Source organism: Poecilia formosa, unplaced genomic scaffold (assembly GCF_000485575.1).
Source record: "Poecilia formosa unplaced genomic scaffold, Poecilia_formosa-5.1.2 Scaffold121, whole genome shotgun sequence".
NCBI classification, from domain to species: domain Eukaryota; kingdom Metazoa; phylum Chordata; class Actinopteri; order Cyprinodontiformes; family Poeciliidae; genus Poecilia; species Poecilia formosa.
The window spans coordinates 391129-404375 of record NW_006800060.1 but is presented as its reverse complement, the minus strand read 5'-3'; the positions used below and the strand labels follow the sequence as shown (position 1 = coordinate 404375).

General features: G+C 37.9%; 1 protein-coding gene across 1 annotated transcript in view; it reads right to left on the bottom strand.

Annotated features, from left to right (window-relative positions):
- The window catches only part of cntn6 (contactin 6), a 168812-nt gene that overhangs the window by 39783 nt on the left and 115782 nt on the right, over positions 1 to 13247 (bottom strand). The window contains exons 10-16 of the mRNA XM_016675751.1: positions 11975 to 12054; positions 11696 to 11769; positions 10509 to 10682; positions 10265 to 10394; positions 9858 to 10008; positions 4224 to 4351; positions 3484 to 3656 (exon numbers count right to left, since the gene is read on the bottom strand). Coding sequence (XP_016531237.1) covers positions 3484 to 3656; positions 4224 to 4351; positions 9858 to 10008; positions 10265 to 10394; positions 10509 to 10682; positions 11696 to 11769; positions 11975 to 12054 — 910 coding nt within the window. The remainder of the gene's footprint in view (positions 1 to 3483; positions 3657 to 4223; positions 4352 to 9857; positions 10009 to 10264; positions 10395 to 10508; positions 10683 to 11695; positions 11770 to 11974; positions 12055 to 13247) is intronic.

Here is a 13247-nt window from a genome sequence, read left to right as displayed (position 1 = left end):
TTTACAATGACAACAGGAAGGATGACATCTATTGTCTGAAGTAGAAAAAAAGTAATTTCCAACAGAGGAAACTGCTGTTACAAGAGAACACCACAAAGCAGCAGCTCTATCTGTGTAGCTACAGGTGAAAGCTTTAAGCCTGTTTCTACATTCCATTCAAAAGCAGTGCTGTCCTCAGACAATACAGGTTAAACTGATTTTTAATTTATTCTTACTGACTTTATTTTATATTGGAACCAGTGCCACTCACTTGTTTTATACACTCATAATGAGAATAAATGTAATTATTTTGATACGTTAAATAATGGTTTTTGCAGGTTCCTACAAATAAGTAAATATGTTTCAAGTAATTTTTTTTTCCTGACTCAACTTTTTACCAACATTGTGAAATATGAAACACTCAAGCTCATTATGAATGTATGAGAGATATTCGTATATCTGTCATACATTAAAGACTTAAAATTTAGAACCAGGAAAAACAAGAGGAACTGGAAAAGAAAAATGAGGCATTAGCTGCGTTTCCTCTGCAAATACACACAAATCCTTGTCTTTGCTCTGCTAATGTAAAAACAAAACAAAACACACAATTATGGAATTGCCATCTTTCCAATAAATAAGAAATGAAATTACAATCACACATGAATGTGCTTGTTTGCGTGATAAGTCATTAAAAATTATGGCAGCGAGGGATGTAAAGAGTTACATGTAAAATAATTATATCTCAGACATGTTACTAGCGCTCATCATCTCTCAGCCAATCAGAAGAGACTTCTGCATTTTGGAGCAACAAGCCCCGCCTACTTGGAAGCAGCTATGTCAGATCTACAGGAAATTGTAGATATCAATTTTACAGAAGAGTTATGGATTCACGACGTTGGGTTGACAGCTTTTTATGAACTGTGATGCTGTAAGAGCTGCAACAAAATAAACCATCATCCTCCTGCTACTTCTCATTGTCTTCTTTGCAGATTTCGCCAGTAGTAACATCTGGCTGTTGATCATGTGACTCGTGTAATGCATAAGAAATTTCGCAGTTTTAAAAATCAATAAATCAATTTTGATACAGTTGAAAGATCACCTCATTCCAGTGCAAAAACGTTTAATTGAAAAACATTTTTTTTTCAAAATTGGCATGTTTCCATTGAGCAAATATATTGCTGTGATCTCCATTTGCACAGTTCTATGGTTGATTGGAAACACAGCTAGTGTTTTCCTGTATTCCCTCTATGCTTCTTCTTCTCTTCTGTTCTTAGATCATTCTCCCACCTTTGTCCCTCTTCTCTCCTCCCTTTTTTCTTTTTCCCTTTCTTTACTGTCTGTGAATCCATTGCATTTTAAATAAACCCAAAACAACTTCTAGTAAAGTCTCTTTAAAGTAGATATATAACAATTTATTTATATATACACACACATATATTCAGTATTGATGACAGAAAATGTCTGATTTAGTCCTCCAAACACTTCCTATCAGAGTAGTGTGGATGTCTGAGTAATTCCCAAAATAACACTAAAACTCCCAGACGGTTGAAAGCGTATGTCATAAATGTAAGGACTAAAGTAAGAAGTGCGGAGGTGAGAATTTGAAAACATGTCTCTCTCTGAATGTAATGGGCAATGTGAGATCCATAAGCAAAACAACAATGTGGGAGAGTGGAGCGCTGAACAGGAACATGGGGAACGTAAGAAGCAGTGTTATATCTCTGTTGTGTAATATTCCAAACTCCAGCAGGTCTGATCTCAGCTTTACACTTCAGCAGGGAGCACAGCTGACAAGCAGGTCTATGCAGATCTTCTTTGTCTTTAAATCTACTGGACACTTCAGTCCATAGACCACAATAAGTCCAATTTTGATTTCTTCAGCTCTTTTTTACATTTTATGTTTCATTAGGTCATGCTCTAATTACGAAAAGCAAAACATGTTTTGTTCCCTTTTTGAGGATCCGGATAGATTTATCCAGTTAACTGCCTGATAATCCAAGTGTGATGTAAAAACAACATCACATCATGAGATACCTACTGCTGCACAAGTTACACAACTGGTTGTTGCTAGGTAACCAAAGAGTGAGTGAGTTGATGCTACCACCCTTGCTTAGGTTGGCCCGTCACTATGACAAAACTTACTGGATGATTAATTGTCCCAGAAGGTTATTGTGATAACCAAAAACATTTTTGTTGTCGTTTTGAGACCATCTTCAAGAAACTATAATGGTAATGGCATAATAATGGAAGAACACATCCTCAGAGATCAATAAACTTTAAATTCTAATGAACATTTAACACTGGAACTGGAAGACATTTTAAATAGCCAAAATAAATAAACAAAACAACAAATGAAATTAACTATGGAGTGCCTTTAAAGAAAATTATACTTCAAAAAAGTTGAGACCAAAGAACCAGATTTAAGACTTTTATCGTTCAGTTTTTGGTAGAAAAAGAGAAAAACAACAAATCGTAAATAAAAATATTGAGCTCATTTTAATTTATTAAGCTAATTAATTGATTTATTGTTTATTGTGACAGGCTTATTGAGCAGCTAAAGCCTTTCCTTTGCCTACATCTCCCAGAATGCTATGTGATTATGGATCAGAGTTTAATGAATACTCTATATACTTGATACTGAATATTATTTATAATATTATTTTGTTTCGTTTCTATTAACACGTTTACATGAAGACGTTCTAATTACAATCTTTGTTTACACAGAAACAGCATAAATCGAAAAGGTGTAATGCCCCTGCCGCGCCACTAGTTGGTGTGAGGCTTGGACAAACGAAAGTTTTCCCTCATCATCGACTACATTGTTTACAAAGTTATCCCACCACTGGCTTGTTCTCCCAGGTCGCGTCCAGTAGCGCCTCCTTGACATGTTTCTTCATCGCATACATCTTCTAATTAACGGAGTGGAGATGTACGAGATCCGTCTTCGATGATTTAAGTAAAGAGATACAAAATGAGCAGCGTGTTGGAGAGCTGTAGTTAGATTTATAAGAGTCAGAAGCACAAATAGTACTCTGGCAACTGGCATTTTCTGTAGTTTCTTCTTCTGTGGCTTGTAGACAGCCGTTATGAAATGTGTCACACTACGTATGAGCTGGGGATTTTCTGGAAGAAAAGATCCGTTTATTCTGTTTACAAGACAACAGACACCGGTACATTTTAGAAACTTCGCACTCTGGAACCCGTTCTCAAACTGTGCCGTTGTCAAAGAAAACATTCACCATTTTCGTGTAAATGTACAGTGCAAACGCAACAAAACTCTTCCATTTTCACCTGAAATTGTTGTCGTGTAAACGGGGCCCTAGTTTTAGTCAGTTCATCTCTGTTTTACTGTCGGCTCAGTATCGCTCGATGCTAACCCTCAGATCTCGGTACTGGAAGTGATCCGTATGAAAATGTAAACATGAGCTTAGTTCGAAACAAACACCAGAAAGTTGTGAAGATGAATTTCTAAACGCAACACGTTTCTCAGGATGGTGAACGTACCCCACCGATCATCTCAAAGTGCTCCTGCCGGCTGAAGTCAATGGCCTTGCCGTTGAAGAACCACTTGAAGACAGGACTGAGGGACGAGTCGCTGGACACCTGGCAGGGCAGGACCAGGCTCTGTCCCACGCTGGCGTCTGAGCTTAGAGGCGGGACCACAATCCTGGTGGGCTCTGTGGCAGAGCGGCAGATAGAGAAAGATCATTTGTTACTGTGCATGTGCTAGTGGAACGTATCCCTATAAAATCTGGCCGAGTGAACAAGGTAATAAAGCTTAATTTGGCTCGAATAGAGAGACAGATTGTGGTCCATCAGTGTAATTAAGTGACCTTAAATAACTTCACTTAGGAAGCAAATGCCTCCTATAATTCGGCATGAATAATTAAGCACACAGCTATTACAACGTCAACTAGAAAAAAAAATGAGGATACTCCCACTTTATAATCATTCTTTCTAAAAAAAAATCTCTAACAATGAGACAGGAGCTCTTTTTGAATGAGTAAAAATATTCTTCGATCACAGCAGCAGCGGAGGTTTGTCCCACTCCGCTACATGAGCAATAACTCAGAGCTGACAAACCCGTGGATGACTTATACGTCTGTCACAAGCGGGCGGGAACATAAAGCGCCTTTATATTTCATTATCAGAGTCATGCTTGAGGTGCTTCCTCCCTCCACTAACATAATTTAAACTCACGGCTTAAAGAAAAAGAGGAACAAGAGCAAAGAGCATGGAAATACCTTTCACTACTAGAGCCCCCGTGCTGCTGGATGCTCCAAAATGGTTTCTGGCCACACACGTGTAACTGCCCTCATCCGCCTTGGAGATGTTGGCGATGCGCAGCGTGCCGTCCTCCAGGATCATCCCTCTAAAGACATCAGGAAGACATGAAAAATACACAATTATTCATTCTCTTCATTAAGGTTATTGAGGTTATAATAGATTTGGATTTTTCATTATAGTTTAACTTTTTATCAGGTGAACTAATTAATGGTTCTAAAATGATTTTATCCCATATTTCCCTTGACTTTTGAACCCAGTTATTTTGCATTATATTGCAGAAATCTGTCATTTTGCTTCAGTTATCTTAGTCCTGGATTCCTCAAAACCTTAGAAATGGCTTTGAAAGTCTTTCCAGATATGCAGATGATGCAAACTTTGTTTTTCATCTGTTTTTGAATTTCTTTAGATTGAAATATGATATGGTTTTTTTTTAGAGCTTTCAGCCTACTTCATGTTGCCAGACAAGTTCTAGTTAAGTGAGTTCAGGTCAGGGTGTGACTGGGGAAATTACTCCAAAACTAATGGTTACTTACAATCATTTCCAGATTTACCAATGGGAGAAATTATGACTTCTAATAGGGTCAGCTTGGTTTTAGAAGGGCTTGTTCCTCTGGTCAGTGAACTCATCATTTGAAAACTGCTTTTTGAATTTTCTCAGGTAAGCTCCGTCGGTGTATTTAAGTATCACAAAAAAGATGAAATTTGTCAAGGGGCAAATTTTTTCCTGTCACTGCAACTGATTTGTATGACATGAGGAACAGAATTACAGGAAAGAATCAGAACATTTTGAACTAGAAATTGTAATTTTAGTTCTAAGTCAGAAAACATGTAAAACATCATGCATAAATAAGGCACAGTCAATTCACATGATCAAACAAAAATGTGACAAACATCCGACTCAGGAATCAAACAATTTCATAGCAGCTCACAAGAATAAATATGTATTCACTTGGGCCGAGCTTAAACCCAAAGAGCATGTCTGACACGCTGTGCTTTGCGCTGATTTATTGACAAAAATATCAAACTGTGAGTGATGGAGGCGCGCTGAGAACATGACCTGAGGGGCAATGAGGTGCAGAACAAAGAGCGACGTGCACAACTGTCTGCGCTGGAGACCGATTCCGTTCCAGCCTGTGCAAACGCACAGGCTATTCAATAGTTGGGTAATTTTTCTCCCCCTTTTTTTCTCCAAGATGAAAGCATGACAAATATGATAAATACACCATCTGAACGGTCACGTGTTCAGGCAGGACGTCTGTGGGAATAAGGCTGTATCGATCCGACGGAGAGCAAAAACCAAGACAGACATGAAAACAATGGTAATAGACTTCACTTTTCATCCGACTCATAAAATAGATTACATGATGATCAAATATAAAGCAGTTTATTAAGTAACCAGGCAAATCAAATAAAAACTTGGATCCGACTGATTATTTTTCCATCTTTTCAGCTTCTGCCATCTATTTTTTTCTACAGTGTTTTTGCTTCTGCCTGAAATAAGACAATTGATTGCAACCAAAGAGCTGCTCAGATCAGAGAAATGAGCCATTCTTTCAACTCAAAAGAGGATTCATCATAATTAATTCAATGAAAGTCACTAATCAGGTTTATTTCTCTTATTCATATTAGAAGTTTAAATAAAAGAGCTTTTATGACCGAAAAGTCTAGATTACACTTTTTGTCAGTAAGGAAAACCAATTGATGAATCTGACCTTGCTGTAATCGAATAAAACTGAAGTATATGCTTCGGATATTTGATTAGCTGCTGTGGTTCTCTGCTGAGTCAAACCAATCAAACCCTTTGGAAAACCTGTTCCCCTCCTCTCCTATGGGGGCATTGTAGCAAGAGCCACTTAAGAAAACAACATAAAAACCTCAGATTTTAGAGGTTGTAGAATTTCTCTTTTGTTTTTGGTCAACAACAACGAGCCATTTCTCCAGCTAATGTTAGCACTCACTTTTGTTTTGGTTCTACTTACCCAGAATGCACTACACTATAGTCCATACTGTTGTGAACCTTCTGGACTTTAGTATTCAGATCTTATCATTCACAGGTCCCTTAGCAATGAAACTAGGTAATGCTTAAAACTGTGAAATAATAAATAAATAAGTTCTGCTTCCTCTGCACTTGCCCACATACAAATGATGCATCAGGTATGTATTTAGGGCAGAGTCTGGTCATATTTATTAGGTTTGTAACATTACACCCCAGTAATGAGGAGGCTACAGACCATCCTGCATTCACAAAAATGAGATGAGTTGATAATAATAATATTTTTACAAACATGATAATTAAGAAACCCCTTTTATGTCTCCCAACAAATTAAGATTTTACAAACCCAAAACTGTTTCAAAGAATTTAAAATCAGTGTAGAATTATCCAACCTGGCTTTGATCTCATAGTAACTGAGAGTTTGTTCTAGATATAACCAAATAAGGTTCAAACCCTGTGAAAGCTAAGTTAACATTAGTCTTGTTAACAGCTATCCATACAAAAGCTAATCCTGCCACTCTGCCATCATTTCTTTGTCTTAAATACTGTAGTTTTACACTCAGGAACTACCTCCTTTGTTACATCAAAATATGAACCTCAAACATAGAAACAACAGAATGTCAACCTTAAAGAACACACCTTTATATTAGAGGCTAATAATATTAGCGTTCACTTATTTCACTTAAAGACATGTTTTAATAAACAGATAGCGCCTCACGAAACAAACTTCATATTGACAATACATATTGCTCTGTCTAATTACTGAATGTCAGTACATTTCTGATAAGTATGTATGTTAATAGAAATTGCAGCTGGAGCACAGAGTGCTGTGTTGTTGAAGACCGGTGCTCTTTGTGTCATAAATACTGCATGGGATATGAGGGGATTTTCACGGAGTCACAGCCAGCGGAACATAATACAAACCTAACCTTCCAGTGAAAATGTAATAATTATACATCATTTGTACAATTAGTACACTAAGGAAACAAACACACACACACGCATACACACACACACACACACACACACACACACACATATATATTAAAAATATATAAAAAAAAATTCCCTTCTCACCCTCTGCGGGTGGTCTCTCTCTCTCTCTCTCTCTCTCTCTCTCTCTCTTTCATCCTCTGAGCTCAGGTCCTCTACCAGAGGCCTGGGAGCTTGAGGTTCTCCTCCAGTATCTTGGCTGTGCCTAAAACTGCACATTTCTGGATTGAGATTTCTGATGGGATCTGTTTTAGCCACTGCTCCAGTTTGGGGGTGACTGCCCCGAGGGCCCCGATGACCACAGGCACCACTGTGGTCTTCACCTTCCAGGTGTTTTCCAGTTCCTCTCTGAGGCCCTGGTATTTCTCCAGGTTTTTGTGCTTCTTTTTCCTGATGTTGTAGTCACTTGGTATTGCTACATCCACCACAACGGCTTTCCTCTGTTCTTTATCCACCACCACAATGTCCAGTTGCTGTTGCAAAAACTAAAACTGTTTCTTAACTTGTAAAATTCTGTGTTAAATTGAAGCAGGTACGATCTTTGTCAGACACACAAAAACAATTGACTGCTTTTCAGAGTCAGGCTCTACTTCAGGCTATAATGTCTAAACTAGGAAAATTTATCAATAAGCTATAGGAACTAGCGCTCTGTTCCAGGGAACCTTAGGAGAAATAACTTAAGAATCAGACAAGGGCTGCTTTGGTTACATTCTGGGTAAAAAAAAATTGGGCAGTTTGCTAAGGATTTGATTTTAGAGGACTCCTAATGGCTGCAAGGTGAATGAAAATCACTTTTCATATAAGTTTGTAAGAGCTACGACTGGTTTTCATCAGTCTGCTTAAATTACTTTTTTTTAGCATGGATTCTTCAGAAGCTGCTCCAGCCAATATCGAGCTGCTTGAAAGAAGGCTCTAATGGGCCTACTGGTGTAACAACTATCTCACTTTAATATCATTCCTAACACTGAGTTTGTAGGATGGGATCCTGCAAATAAAACGCTCCAGTTTAGAACCAAGAGTTCTAACCTTTTGCCCTTGTTTTCTTTAATTTTGAATGGTCTTTGGCTATTGATGGACAGGTCTTCTTGGTGCTTTAATAGTAGTAACATTTCTAAGAAACACAACTCTCACTTTACCAACTTTATGCTGATTAGTGGGACAATGTGAAGTCTTGAATAAAGTAATAACCAAAGGTTTTGTCTGTGAAACCATTTTTTGTTTTCATACTGTTTTTTTCATGAGTATTCAGATTGTTTTAGATTAATGAGTTGGATCAGTCTTAGTAAAGGAGGGTATTAAAGAATCATCCAAGACCATCACCATCCCACAACCTCTGCAAAATGATTTGTGTCGTTGTCCAGCATGAATAAATAAAACTGTGGACCCATAGTCAGGAAACCCGTTGACCCAATATGTGGTCAGTTTCTGTGTCTGACTCGAATGAAACAAGAATGGCTCACCTTCATTGAGAATTGGGCCCCATAGATCATTTTCATCAATCCAAAACAAAAACCAAAGGGCAATACTGTAAAAGTTGACTTTAAATAAATTGACAAATCTCAGAAAATGTTTAGTATACCACAGAACAGAGCTTCTCAAACTTTTTCAGACTCAGCCCTGCTTTTTCCAACCGTGTTATAAAAATGCTCTATTTATCAAATACGACTTAAAATAAATTTCGTAATTATGTAAGAAAATATGCAACTTTGTAGTTTAATGCCTTGAAATAGGGCCTCTGTCTCTATAAAACTCCTGCTCTTTCTGAAACTCCGCCTCTCACACAATAGTTCTAAGTGACAGTGTTTGTCTTTTGTTTTTCTCTCCAGTTCATAATTTTTTTTGAAGCATTATTGTTCAGATTTTTGAGGACAACTTGGTAACATTTTCTTCTACTCATGATGGTTTTTACTGAAGGCAAAAGGTGATTTTTAATTTGCATATTTGAAGGTGAAAATGGTTATTGGAAAACTTCAGACTGATTTTTTATTTTAAGCTTCTCACTTGCCTCATGATAAGGACTGATTTCTGCTGATTCCAGGGCTCTTGATATTACTCAGTGAGTTATCAATCGACAGCAAGGAAAAAGGCAGTCTTTTTTTCTTTGCTAAATCAAACCGTTTGACTTTGATTAATTCTGTGGCATCGTTCTTTGTTGCACCATCATCATATTTAATGGCCCTAATGAAAAAGCCCAACTCTGACACACTGACAGATTCATGAAACCAAGAGTTAATGTTAGCAGAAAAATCAGGACAATTGTTTGCAATTGTTTTTGCACATGGTGTTTGCTTCCATCTAACTATTCATCATCTATACCTGCTTGTTTCTGCCAAGTCGTATAATCACGAAGTGCAGTGTGAAAGTGAACCGCATCGTCTGAAAATGTAACAAATTATATAACATTGGTCTTGGACTATCAGGTGTGAAAACACCTTAAAACCAACACTCACTGCATGTCAAAGTAGAGGGAAACATCCATAAGTGTTTTTTTTTCCTTTCCCTTTTTGATATTGATAGACCACCCTTGTGGATAGATCTATATAAAAATGGGTCTAAATGATAAAACTTGTCAGTGTTCGGTGCTGCGGCGCTGATGTTAACCTACCTCTTGCCAGTCCTCAGGAGCTCGCCTCCTCTCCACCAGGAGATGGTGGCCCTGGGGGACGCGTTGGGCCGGCACTCTAAGACCACCTCTCCCCCTCTATGGATCACCGTGGATTTTTTCACAGGCCGCTGGGTAAAGTCAGGCGGCGAAGCTAAGGAAGAGACCCGTGTTGAAGCCATTTGTCTCGCTTTGTAGAGGGACAACGACCGGCTGTCAGCCAAAATGTCAAGTGTGTCACTGGCAATTATAGACATTTCATTTTACCACCAGATTGGCTGCTTGTTTGAATTGATTATATATATATATTTTTTTTTGGAAGCAAAGGCCAGGGCTCTGTGACGAGCTTATTTATTCTATTTTTGTCATTCTATTGTCAACGCTAGTTGATCACAGTGAATGAAACCTACCTACAACCTTGAGCTCAGCGCTGGCATACAGTGATCCATATTCATTCTCTGCCACACACTGATACATCCCTGAGTCTGACAAACGGATTGTGGATATGGTCAGTCTACCAGCTTCAACATGAACTCTTTCCTGAAAAAAACACACCAGGAGTTGCAGCTGTGACACATTTTTTTCAGTATTACTGACAAGAGAAACATAATCTTTTTATTAGAAGAAGCTATTACTTTCTGCTTTGTGTCTTACCTTTGTTGTCAGCGGTTGACCATTCTTTAACCATCGATATTTAGGTTTAGGTTTACCAATGGCTTTACATTCCCACTGCAGGTTGGCATCAATGGCCATATGTGCATCTTTCAGGATCTGGATCCACTGAAGATGTTCAACATCTGAGGAGAAAACAGATGAATGAGACGAGACCTGTCACGATAACAAATTTTACTAACAATACATTGTCCTATCAGATATTGTGATAAACGATAATGTTGTTTTGAAAATAACATATTGATGGTGGTTGTGAGGGAGAGAAGCAGGATGAATCACAGAAATTATTTTACTGTTGTAGACAGAAAACAAATCGTTGCAAAGAATTATTATGCAGTTATTAATGCTGGAACAATTATAAGAAAAGCATGAGAAATGTTCAGTCTGTTACATTTGTCCTGCTTCAAAAATGGTTAATTTGTTTAAAATATAAAATATAATGTAAAGATGGTGCACATTAAAAAACATTTGTGTAAATATACAAGCTTAGCCAAATAGTCTAATTTTCAGCCACAGTCTCTGGAGCACGGGGCATGAGCACAGCAAGAATTAAGAGACAGTGATTACAGGAATTAAAATACAATGAGCATATAATAATAAACAGAGTTTCAGAGCAAATGTTCACACACACTTGATGACTGACTCAATCATAATCTTGACTTAATGACTGTTTCTGTTCTTCAGTTTTGCCATGAATGTGGTTGAATCCAAATACAGTTAGGAAAACATAATGTGTTCATATGAAGATGTATCGATATGATGCTTTTATTTGTTTGTTTTACTTTCCAAACACAAATGTTTCAATCAAAAAATAGCTTAAGAGGCGATGTGCTTCTATTGTCTACAGAGAAAGTTGAAGTCAGTGTAGAAATGAAACATGAGATGGGGCGGCGCTGGGTGGGAGTTTGCATAGTTGCCCTGCAACAAGAGTGTCCTGGTCTGTGCCAGCCTGGCAAAAACAAGCCTTGCTTCTTACAGGGGGACGAAACACTCAGCTACAGAGAAATTATTGCTTGGACGTTAGTGATTTATCCAGTCACTAATGTTTAGCTGTGATGTATGTAAGGCACTTGATAAAACTTACCAGAAATTGCATGCACTGTAAACAACCCCACTGCATCTTTGTCAGCAGTAAAAGGTCTTCTACAGTCCTCCTACTCCTACTATACTTGCTCAATTTTTGGAAGAGTGGTCAAACAAGACTGAACAACGTTGTTCACTTCCTCCGCTGCCATTGCTGAGACTACAACCCAACATGGGCAGACTACAATTCTAAAACAGCTCAGAAAGTCAACATCATCATTCAGAATTCCTCCTTCTGTTTAAATGGTCTGGTTGAAATTCAACTGGAGAAAGCAGAATCAGTAGGAGAAATCTCAGATCAAACACTAAAGGGAGATGAGAATCTGGTGGAATTGCATAACAGAATTCACATGTTGTCCCTGTACATGCGTTGATTCTCTCAAGGTACTCGAGTTTTCTTCCATTGTTCGCTCTTGGGTGTGCAGGCATGTTGCCCAGCACCAAGCTGTAACCATAGCCTGAAAAGAACTTTTAACATCAACTCGCGTCATTCCTGGAGTTGACGCAAAAAAATGCACCAACATCGTATCCGGGAAACGTTTGTAAATTTCAGCAAAATCTCAGGATTCAAGTGTCCAGTGCAATTGCATCACACAGAAAGAAGACGCTAGGAAGAAACTTATTTATGACATGGGATTCCCAAACAATGCTTATCCATCCATCCATTTCCTATACACCCTTGTCCCTTAGTGGTGTCGAGAGGGTTGCTGGTGCCTCTCCAGCTAACGTTCAGGGCGAGAGGCGGGGTACTTCCTGGACAGGTCGCCAGGCTGTCGCAAGGCCAGATAATGCTTATCCAGTGCAAAATAGAGCTTCACTCTGTGGCTCCTTTCCTAGTGTCTACTGTATAGACCGGATTTAATGACTTAACAGACACAGAATAGCGTCCAATAAAAGGAATGAATTACAGGAGTTGTCTTTGACTGATTGCAGACCAGAGCCGCTGGCGCTGCTGGGACCGTTAGCAGAGCTTTTAATGTAGTCACTGGCAGCTCTGCCTCAGGGGTATGCTAGAGTTGGCATATAATGACAGGGCATGGACAAGGAGCTCAACACTCTGTGTAAAGCAGAACTTAAAGTTTAAATGCAAGTAATTTATACTTTATGAGAGAAATTCCAGTTTATGAGCAGTAACATTTATGGGGAGAGAATGATTGATTTTATTTCAGATATGTAAATAGAAATCAATTTAAATATAAATGAAACACCTCTATTCAACAGATGTCTATGCTCAATAAAAACTATGATAAAAAAATTACACCTATTTAATCTTACCCAAGCAATAACCTAGGCAATGATTTTGTAATATTGCACATCACTATAATAAATTATACAAACTGTGTAACTCCATTATTAATTCTTATGCCATTGTTTTCTATTGTTAAACTGTTGTATAATTTTCCACAACTAGATGTTGAAAAAATCCTTGTGGTCCGGATTCTGTCTATCTGAAGTATAGTGTACTTCACAGAAATATTTTACAATTCAAATTGAATTCAATTCAAATTCAAAAATACTTTGTTAATCCCAAAGGGACAAACAATAACACAAATAAATAATTTCTGGCAACAGAAATCTAAATAGAGTGATGTCAAAGAATAGCACAAAATTCTTTTTTAATATATTAAGTCAGAGGTT